The following is an 11,183-nucleotide window of genomic DNA, read 5'->3' as shown; positions in this document are numbered from 1 at the left end:
CAGACAGAATATTGTATACATAATAAATAAATAAATATTTTTTTTTTAAAAAAAAGGAAGTTGAGCTAAGCCTCCTCCTAGCCTGGCTGCCCCTTTAGGAAGTACCTCAGCCTATGAGATCCACCTCCTCATCCAAGTGTTTTCAGGAAAAGTCTCCAGGTGAGGTCTCTTAGTGTGAAAGAGAGTTGTCCCATAGCCAGCATTACACAACTGAACTTGAAATGCAGAAAAACAACATCATAATTGATCATCCTTTTTCAGGGCTCAGCTCACTGACTTATATGAAGAAAGGATAAATAACCAAAAATCCAAAATGTGGGGCTGGAGCAAAGACAAAAAGCCGGTCTTGAAAAAACAAACAAAAGAAAACCAAAAATCAGTGAAGTTGTCTTGTTGCTTACTACCACACCTGAGTTGGGTTTGGTTTGCCTTTACCTTACTCCATCACAAGAGAACACAGCTCAGTATGTTAAAGGCTGGTTAGTCTTGGACTTCTTTTTAGTTTTTCGAGACAGGGTTTCTCTATATAGCCCTAGCCGTCCAGTAACTCACTCTGTAGACCAGGCTGGCCTCGAACTCACAGAGATCCACTTGCCCCTGCCTCATGTACTGGGATCAAAGGTGTGCTCCGCCACCACCTGGATGTTTGTTTTTGTTTTTTTTAAAGATTTGTTTATTTATTATGTATACAGTATTCTCAGTGCTCTGCCTGCAGGCCAGAAGAGGGCACCAGATCTCAATTCAAATGGTTATGAACCACCATGTGGTTGCTGGGAATTGAACTCAGGACCTTTGGAAGAGCAGGTGGTGCTGTTTTGTCTTTTTCTTTTTTTTTAAGAATTCTTCTGTGACTGTCATCAGTTATGATTTAGTTGCAATTTTAAGAAGTCTCTTTTCTCAGCTGCCACAAAAATGTTGACTCATAGGGAAAGTGCCCAGAAATGTGTTGTCTTTGCCCGGTTTAATATTAGCATTGCAGAGGCAGAGATGCAGAGCTCTGTAGACTCGATGGCTCCAGCACATGCCTCTTGTAGCTTTGCCTTCTTTTCTGACTGTAAACGTAGGAGCATGTGTGAGTGGAGAGAGTATCTTCTGTAACTGGCCCTAACTGTTTATTTATTATTTGCTTATTGTTTTTCGAGACAGGGTTTCTCTGTAGCTTGGAGCCTGTCTAGGAACTCACTCTTGTAGACCAGGCTGGCCTTGATCTCACAGAGATCCACCTGCCTCTGCCTACCCCAAGTGTAGGATTAAAGGTTTGCATCACTACCACCCGGCTGTAACCAGCTTTTATTTTTGCCTCTCCCCGTTGGTGTGCACAGGCTGACGCAGATAGCTTCTACATGGCATGCAATGGCCGCCAGTTCAACTCCATTGAAGATGACGTTTGTCAGCTGGTCTATGTGGAAAGGGCTGAAGTGCTGAAATCTGAGGATGTAAGTATGAAGACTTCTTGGGTCTGAGGAGAAATGTTGCCAGTTGGTATAAGATTGAATATTAAGATGTTTGAAGAAACATCCAGAAAGGCCTTTCTGTGGAGATTGAGAAGAGAGACGGGTTGAGGAGAAAAGCAGAATATGGAGGGACCAGATGACAGTGGTGGTGGGTCTTTTGGGCTGAGGGAATGTTGACAAATTAGATGGTAGTGCTTGGTACACGCTAACACATTTGGTGTGGTGTTTCTAAAGCTGCAGGATTTAAAATGGAGAATCCTAGCACTCAGTCTGAGGTGGGGGCAGGGGCGCATGAGTTCACAGGTAGTATGGCAAGTTCAAAGCTAACGTGCTATATTGCAAGGCCCTGCTCCAAAAAAACAAAATGGAGAGTTATAGCTCATTTTTAAAATGTAGGAAATAGGTGTGATGGCACATGCATGTTGTTTCAGCACTCAGGAAACAGAGGCAAGGGACTAGTGAATTGGAAGCCAGCCTAGGATATGTAATAAAACCTTGTCCCCAACTCAAAGTTTAGTAGAAGAATCTGCATTGTTGAGATTATCCCAGAATAGTGGGACACTGTTGGAGCAGAAAGAAACATTTTCGCTCAAAATATTAACCCTGATCTCCTTCCTAATATTTTGGGTTTGGGATTTTTTGGGCTTTTTTTGTTTGTTTGTGTGTGTATATAATATAAACTCGCTATGTAGACCGTGCTAGCCTTGAACTCAAAGAAATTCACCTGCCTCTGCCTCCCAAGTACTGGGATTTAAGGTGTGTGCCATCATGCCCAGCCATATGTCTTTTTCTAAAAAAAAGAGTTCTAGGGCTGGAGAGATGGCTCAGTGGTTAAGAGCATTGCCTGCTCTTCCAGAGGTCCTGAGTTCAATTCCCAGGAACCACATGGTTGCTTGCAACCATCTGTAATGAGGCTTGGTGCCCTCTTCTGGCCTTCAGGCATACACACAGACAGAATATTGTATACATAATAAATAAATATTAAAAAAAATGTTCTGGGTAAGCCTGGTCTAGAGTGGGACTCTGTCTTCAAAATGAACAGTAAAACCAATAGGAAGTCTCTTCTTTAAAGAAGATGACATAGGATGAGGGATGGGATGAGGGGTGGGCCTTAACCAGATGTTTCCTGTAGGGCGCCAGCCTCCCTGTGATGGACCTGACGGAGCTCCCCAAGTGCACTGTCTGTCTGGAGCGAATGGATGAGTCTGTGAATGGCATCCTCACCACCCTATGCAACCACAGCTTCCACAGCCAGTGTCTGCAGCGGTGGGATGATACCACGTGAGTGCAGGGCCTGTCCCCACTTGTGGGGCCTTATGATCTCTTCCCAGAGTCCAAAATAGCCGTCAGCAGACACTCCTTGTCTCTGCAAAGCCAGGATTGCATCAGGGACAAGACCTTGATGTTTCTCCTTGCCCTCTCGCAGTTCTTGTGGAAACTGTCATTTGTTTATTTTTTTTTTATTATTTGTGTGTATATACATGCAGGTACCCAAGGATGCCAAGGGCATCAGATCTCCTGGGACTGGAGTTAGTGGGTGGTTGTGAGCTGCCATGTGGATGCTGGAAATGGAACCAAGGTCCTCTACAAGAAAAAACTCTTATCCACCAGGCCATCTCTCCAGTTCAAAATTGTTCTTTAAATACCAAGACCTTTTTAAAAATTTTTATTTCTCCTTATTTGTGTGTGCACACACCTGCTCGTGTGCCTTTATGTGCTTCACATTGCATGCAGGATCCTATTGAGCAGAGAAGTGGAACTGAGTTACAGATAGTTGTGAGTGCTTGGCATCAATTCCAGGTCCTCTGGAAGAGCAGCCAGTATTCTTAACCTTTGAGCCATCTTTTCCAACTGACAGAGATCCACCTTTTTCTGTCTTTAAGTTCTGGTACTAAAGGTTTCACCACTACACCCATCACTGTGTCCTTCTTAGTGCTGGTCCAAAATCACTGTGCATTTTTCCAAAGCAGCGTGGGTCCTTTCCTCCCAAGAGCCATAAATGAAAACTCATACCCAATCCTGTTACAGTATGGTGGTAGCAGGAGGGTCAGAAGGAGTAGCCAGGCCTAGACTCACCACGTTACCAAAGATGGTTTAGAACTCTGATCCTTCCGCAACTGCCACCCACATGCCTCGATACAGGTTATGTGCAACTACCACCCAGGTGCTGGGATACAGGTGTGTACCACTACCACCCAGGTGCTGGGGTACAGGTGTGTGCCACTACCACCCAGGTGCTGGGATACAGGTGTATGCCATTACCATCCACCTGCCAGGATACAGTTGTGTGCTGTCACCCTGGATTATGTGAAGTTAAGAGTCAGACCTGCGCTTTATGTCTGCAAGCACTCTACCAAATGAGCTGCATTCCCACCCCAACATGTCACTTCACTGGGCTGCTGATGGCCAAGCAGCCAGTAGTCACAGCAGTTACCAGGTGTGCAGTACACATATATGTGTCCTCCTTAAAGTTCACAACAGCTTTGTTATAGTTGTACTTGCTTCAGACAGAGAACAAAGTTAGCGAATTGGTGCCTGGACCTTTCTTTTTCTTCCTAAATATTTTCTTTCCTTTAAACTACACTGTGGTCGTGAGGTATAGCTTGAAGTTAGAACATTTGTTGCTGGGCAGTGGTTGCACACTCTATTCCCAACCAACACTCAGGAGCAGAAGCAGAGAGACAGGTGTATCTCTGTAAGTTCAAGGCCAACCTGGTCTACAAAGTAAGTTCCAGGGTATCCAGAGCTACACAGAGAAACTTTGTCTCAGGAAAAGTAAGTTAGGACATTTGCTTGGGATGCCCAAGACCCATGACTTGATTTTCAGAACTACAATAAATTAATGAGTAGACAGACAAATCATTTTAAAAAAGTAAATGAGGGGGAACAGAGATGACTGGGCAGTTAAAAAGACTTGCTGTGCAGGCATGAGAACTAGAGTTCAGATCCCAGTACCCACAGGGTAAGTTGGACATGGTTTTGCACACACATGTAACCCCAGCACTGAGTGGAGGCAGAGACGGAATTGCTAGGGCTTACTGGCTGTCAGACTAGCTAAAAACATTTTAGCTAAACTTCCAGGTTCATCAAGAGACCCTACCTCAAAGAAGTCTGGGGGAGAATGATAGAAGACATTCAAAGTCTTTGTATGCATGCGCATATGCCCACACACGTGGATGCACTCAAAAACTGTACTGTGGAATTCAGTGTATCTGCTGGAAGACAGTATATCAGGTGATAATTCACCCAGGACGTGTGATTATACCTGAGATCACAGCCTCAACAGGTATGAAGGAACAGTGTGCAATCTTGTGACTGGACATCGTAGGTCCTGGCCCAGCAGGGCCATTTAAGAAGTGATGTCCTGGGCTGAATAAGATGGTCCAGCAGGAAAAAGCACTTGCTTCTACACTTGACAGCCTGACTTTGTCATGGAGAGCCACATTGTGAAAGGAGAAAACAGTCTTATATAAGTTGTCCTCTGACCTCCACATGCATATAGATATGTATATAAACAAACACAATTGCATAATTGAGATGAAGGATACTGAATTACATGTAGTCCTACATGCCTGTAATCACAGCAAGTTGGGTAGTAGAGACAGGAGGATACAGTTAAAGGTTTGAGGGCTAGAGAGGATGGCTTAGCAAGGAGTGCTTGCTGTTGCAAAGGATCCATTATTGGATCTCAGTGCACTAGGTAGTATACAAACACTTGCAACTCCAGCTTTAGGGGAACAAAACCCTTTTCTGGCCTCTGTAGGCACCTGTATACATGTGTGTATACATGTTGCACACACAAATAAAAATGAACCGGGTACTGGTGGCACATCAGCACTCTGGAGGCAGAGTGGATCTCTGAGTTCTAGGACAGCCAGTGTTACACGGTGTCTTGAAAAAGAAAAGAAAGAAAGAAAAGGGTAAAACTAAGAAATTGGACAAATGAATCACTAGGTAAAGACCTGATGCCTGATCCGCAGGAGTTTCATGTTGGAGGGAGAGAGAACACCAGTTCCATAGAACTGTCCTTTGACCTCCACACACAAATAAGTAGGTTGATTCAAAAGCCAGGTCAAGTGGCCACACATGTAATTCCATAATTTGGGTTGTAGAAGATAAGAGTTTCAGGGCAGGGGGCTGGAGAGATGGCTCAGTGGTTAAGAGCATCGCCTGCTCTTCCAAAGGTCCTGAGTTCAATTCCCAGCAACCACATGGTGGCTCACAACCATCTGTAATGAGGTCTGGTGCCCTCTTCTGGCCTGGAGACATACACGCAAACAGAATATTGTATATATAATAAATAAATAAATATTTTTTAAAAAAAGAGTTTCAGGGCAGCTGGGCTACAGAGTGATCCCACCCACACAATGAAGTGGAAGCCAAGCACGGTGGCCACACCTTTAATTCCAGGGAGGCAGGGGCAGCTGGATTTTGACAGAAGCTTCAGTCATTCAATACACTTGATGTTTTCATAGATGGTGTAGAATGCCAAAATGTATGCATTGTGTGCTACAGGAGTTTGGTTTTGAATATTTCCCCTGGATTCTTCTACATGGCCTAGTCAGGATTAGAGCCTGGTATTAGTTTGTTTTCCTGTCCAGTGTCTGCTACAACCACTACACAGGCAGAAGGATCACAGGAAGCTACTGTCTACCTGTGGCGGCTGCTCCATCTAACCCAGGAGTCATTTCTCTCTTTTTTTCTTTTTTTTTTTAAAGATTATTTATTTATCTTACGGATATGAGTGCTCTACCACTCAGAAGAGGGCATCAGATCCCACTATAGATGGTTATGTGATTGCTGGGAATTGAATTCAAGACCTCTAGAAGAGTACCCAGTGTTTTTAACTGCCAAGCCATCTCTCCAGCCCTCCAGGAGCCATTTCTATCCCTACTTCCCAGTTTCTTTGTGTGTGTGTGTGTCTCTCTCCCCTTTTCCCTTTCTCTTTTTCTCCCTCTTTTCCTGACTTCCCTGTCTCTTTTACTTTCTCCCCTCTCTCCTTCTCCCTCCCTCCTTGCTAAGTACAGTTCTGCCACTAAGCTCTCAGTCCCTGCCTACCTGTTTTAACTAAAACAAGGTCTCAGGTCTAGAGATAAAGTTCAGTTGGTCAGTCCTTGACTAGCATAGAAGCTGGGCAAACCCTAACCAGGAAACCCTGGGCTCCATTCCTAGCACTGCCTAAGCCATATGTATGGTGCATCCCAATACTGGAGAACTGAAGGCTGGAGGACCCAAGTTCAAGTCATCCGTGGCTACATAGAAAGTTTGAGGCTAGCCTAGGCTATATGAAACCTATTTGAAAAGAAAACAAGGAAACTAGAGAGATGCTGAACAGTTAAGAGCACTTGCTGCTCTTGCAAGGACCCAGGTTTGGTTCCCAGCATCCATGTTGAAAAGCTCACAACTGGCTGTAAATTCAGTTCCGGGGAATTCAATATCTTCTGCTCTCCTCCATCACTGTTTCACATGGTGCATATAATATGCTCATGATGCATATAATATGCTCAGGCGTGAATGCACACACATGCACATAAATTAAGTCTTTAAACGCAAAAACAAGCCCTTGCCATTTAAGCCCAGCTTGTCACTTGTAGCTGAGGCTAGCCTTGAGCTTATGCAGTTCTGCCTCTCTCCAGAGTCCTGGCCCTACAGGCGTGCAGCACTGCACCTGCCCATCTTCAATACTAAAGGAAGTGTCCTCCATGCTAGTGTGGGAACTTGGCCTTCTGCCTGCTTGTGCCTTTTCCTTGCTCTTCATGACCTGGCCAAAGAATGAATGGATGCTTGCTACACCTTGAGCTTGCTGGCAATTCAGTCAGCTACAACTGTCACATTGACCCATCGAACAAAACATATTGATGACCAGTATTGAATATTACTTCATTTTGAGTATAATAGAAAAGGTTTACCCCAGTTGAACATGGTGGCACAAACCTGTAATACTAACATTTGGGAGGTGGAGGCAGGAGGATCAGGAGTTAAAGGTCATCTTTAGACTGGACTACCTGGGGTAAGGAGTGCCATGTTTGGCTCAGCAGTTAAGTACACTGGTTGCTCCTGCAGGAGACTCAGGTTAGGTTCCCAGTACCCACACTGGGCTATTCATAGCCACTTATAACCCCAGCTCCAGGGGTCTGATGCCCTCTCTTGTCCTCGATGGGCATACACATACAAATAAAAATAAACCTTTTTAAAAATTGGCTGGGATCAGGGTATGGTTGCAAATGCATTTAACCCCAGCAGTTAAGAAGCAGAGTCAGAGATCTCTAAGTTCCAGAGCACTTGGTCTGCATAGCAAGTTCAAGGTCAGCCAGGGCTAGTGAGACCCTGTCTCAAAATAATAATGATAATAATTGGCTGGGTGTGGTAGCTCACATATTGAGTCTCAGAACCTGGGATCAGAGGCAAACTGTTCTTTCTATGAGTTCAACATTAACCTGGTCTGTATAGCAAGCTCCAGGCCAGCCAGGACTATGCAGTGAGACCCTATGATACATTTATCTAATTATTTATGAATAAAAACTCAGGAGTTTGATACTGGGCTAAGAACCTGAGTGGTCAGAGAATCGGCAGAGAACCAACCAGTGACCTATTTCTTCTATTCACCCATCCAGAAAAACTGAGAGCCTCTCTTAGCTCTGCCTTACTACTTTCTGTCTCTGTCTTCAGTCCTCCAAAACCTCTGTGGTTAATTTGGTCAGCTAGTGGCTAGCTCTGCCCTCTTCTTCAAAGCAAACTTTATTGTCAGAACATGATCAAAATATCACACAACGATCCTGTCTCAGTTAAGTAAATAAATTTTAAGAAATAAAAGAAAAGGCATAGAGGGCAGGGTGTACAGTCCAGATTTCAACATCTGTATATAATCTCACCCTTATCTTCCATGTCCTGGTCAGGTGTCCTGTTTGCCGATACTGTCAAACACCAGAGCCAGTGGAAGAAAACAAGTGTTTTGAGTGTGGTGTCCAGGAGGTAAGTATTGCTGGTGAGGAGTGATAATGAGCAGCTTTATTGGTTTGGGGTTTTCTTCTGCCCAGTGCAGCTTAAATTCTTCTTGAGAGTAATTCCTTTTTGTCTATAGTCAAATGTGTGAACACATTGATTCTTTTTTTTAAAATAATTTACTCATTTTTATTTTATGTGCATTGCTGTTTTGCCTGTATGTTGTGTGAGGGTGTTGTAGCCCCTGGAACTGGAGTTGCAGACAGTTGTGAGCTGCCTTATGGGTGCTGGGAATTGAAGCCAGGTCCTCTAGAAGAACAGCCAGTGCTGATCCATCTCTCCAGTCCAGTACACAAATTCTTGATGCTTTGATTTGCTATTATTCTTTAAATAAAATAAAGATTTACTTGCTTACTGTTTGTACAGTGTCCTTCACACCAGAAGAGGGCACAAGATCTCATTGTAGATGGTTGTGAGCCACCACATGGTTGCTGGGGAATTGAACTCAGGATGTCTAGAAGAGCAACCAGTGCTCTTAACCTCCAAACCATCTCTCCAGCCCTGCTATTATTCTTTTAAAAGACTGAGATACCCATCAATCACTTGTGAATCTGTACTTAGTATTCTGCAGGTGCTAAAGAGGGGAAGTAGTAGACCAATAAGGACCCTGGAAGGTTGGGTTTATTCAGAAGTCTGTGGAAACAGTTCACAAGTCATCTTCTTTCCAAGCCATGTGAGCCAGGTCACATGCCTCTGCTTCCCATCATTAATTCAGATCTCCTCTCTTGGCAGAACCTCTGGATTTGCTTAATATGTGGCCACATAGGATGTGGACGGTATGTAAGTCGGCATGCTTACAAGCACTTTGAGGAAACTCAGCACACGTACGCCATGCAGCTTACCAACCATCGGGTCTGGGATTATGCTGGAGGTAAGGGAATCTGATTCGGATTCTTTGCTGTGGGAACTCCCTCAGTGTGTCATCCTCCTGGCAGCTAGGCAAACAGATTGCACAGTCACCTCTGAGGGTGCCACACTTAGGGATGAAGAGTTACAGAGAGTTTAAATGTCTGTTCTCACCCTCTCTCACTCTCTAAAGTTGAAATAATTTGACCGATTTTTAAATAAAAATCATACATCATTTAGTTTATATTTCTTTTTTTGTTGTTGTTTTGATTTTTTTTTTTAGTTGTTTTTTCGAGACAGGGTTTCTCTGTGGTTTTGGAGCCTGTCCTGGAACTAGCTCTTGTAGACCAGGCTGGCCTCGAACTCAGAGATCTGCCTGCCTCTGCCTCCCGAATGCTGGGATTAAAGGCATGCACCACCACCGCCTGGCTTAGTTTATATTTCTAAAAACAAAAATGTTTCCGACTTAAGAGGGGAGAACTTTTCATTCCTAAGAAGCTACTTCTGGCCAACTCTCTTTCCTTAGATAATTATGTCCATCGACTGGTTGCAAGCAAGACAGATGGAAAGATCGTTCAGTACGAGTGTGAGGGTGACACCTGCCAGGAAGAGAAGATAGATGCCTTACAGTTAGAGGTGAGATACTGTGAGCTGTTGCTTAGCAACTGCTATTGCTTCCTTTTCCGTTCTCCAGAGAAAGGTGCTTTGACCTTTTAATGTAGTCATCTGCCCTGTGTGGAAACTTTTAAGTTCTGTCACTGCTGTGAAGAATTTCTTTTCCTTTTTTTAAAGATGTATTCATTTATTATGTATACAGTGTCCTGCCCGCATGTCTGCCTCCATGCCAGAAGAGGGCACCAGATCTCATTACAGATGGTTGTGAGACACCATGTGGGTACTGGGAATTGAACTCAGGACCCTGGGAAGAGTAATCAGTGCTCTTAATCTTTGAACCATCTCTCTAGTCCCACTGTGAGAATTTGTAAAATGTTTCTTTTTTGAAAGTCTAAGCTTCCCCGTGCCTTATTGTTTTCAGTGTGATGTTTCTAGTTGTCTTAAGTTCCAGTTCATTAATTAAGGCAATTTAGGTCATCTTCCATAGCAGCAATAAAGCCAGAAGATAGGATGTTCCTGTCAGTGGCTCCACAGAAGCTAGAAACACATACCTTTCATTTGGATATATGTCTATATGAATAATGTTTAAGCTTTCCACAAGGAAACAGTAAGTTTTCCTTCAGTAATCTTTGAAGTTTCCAGGAAGAAAATGTGGCCTTATAACGATTCCACCTGGCTGCTATGATGTCGTGATGCTGATAGCACTACTTTAATATTGGTTTTGGTTACCAGCTGCTCAAAATGATTCCAACTTGGTGAGCTGAAATGGTGCACCTTCTTACACACTGAAGAGGTAGAGGTAGGAAGATCAAGAACTCAAGGCCATCCTATACATTTGAGGCCAGTCTGGGGTATTATGAGACCCTATATATCAAAAGGACAAAAAGGCAGTGTGGCGGTTTAAAAGAAAATGACCCCCAAAGGGAGTGGCACATTAGGAGGTATGGCCTTGTTGGAGGAAGTGCATCGCTGTGGAGGCAGGCTTTGAGGTCTCCTATATGCTCAAACCATGCTCAGTGACAGTATACTTCCTCTTGCCTTCTGATTAAGATGTAGCCAGTACCATGTCTGCCTGTACACTGCCATGTTCTCTGCTGTGATGATAATGGACTAAACCTCTGAACTATAAGCCACCACCTCAATTAAATGTTTTTTTTTGTTTGTTTGTGGGTTTTTTGTTTGTTTTTTTTTTTTTTTTCGAGACAGGGTTTCTCTGTGGTTTTGGAGCCTGTCCTGGAACTAGCTCTTGTAGACCAGGCTGGTCTC

The 11,183-nt window shown here is 43.8% G+C and overlaps 1 protein-coding gene across 1 annotated transcript in view; it reads left to right on the top strand.

Moving 5' to 3' along the window:
* Positions 1-11,183, top strand: part of Brap (BRCA1 associated protein) — a 34,771-nt gene that overhangs the window by 12,258 nt on the left and 11,330 nt on the right. The window contains exons 5-9 of the mRNA XM_005344468.3: positions 1,323-1,436; positions 2,587-2,735; positions 8,351-8,426; positions 9,189-9,327; positions 9,829-9,938. Of these exons, the coding sequence (XP_005344525.1) occupies positions 1,323-1,436; positions 2,587-2,735; positions 8,351-8,426; positions 9,189-9,327; positions 9,829-9,938 (588 nt within the window). The remainder of the gene's footprint in view (positions 1-1,322; positions 1,437-2,586; positions 2,736-8,350; positions 8,427-9,188; positions 9,328-9,828; positions 9,939-11,183) is intronic.

Source organism: Microtus ochrogaster, chromosome 2 (genome assembly GCF_000317375.1).
Source record: "Microtus ochrogaster isolate Prairie Vole_2 chromosome 2, MicOch1.0, whole genome shotgun sequence".
Classification (NCBI taxonomy): Eukaryota; Metazoa; Chordata; class Mammalia; order Rodentia; family Cricetidae; genus Microtus; species Microtus ochrogaster.
Note: the sequence above shows the minus strand (reverse complement) of the source record. Positions and strands in the feature narration are given on the sequence as shown.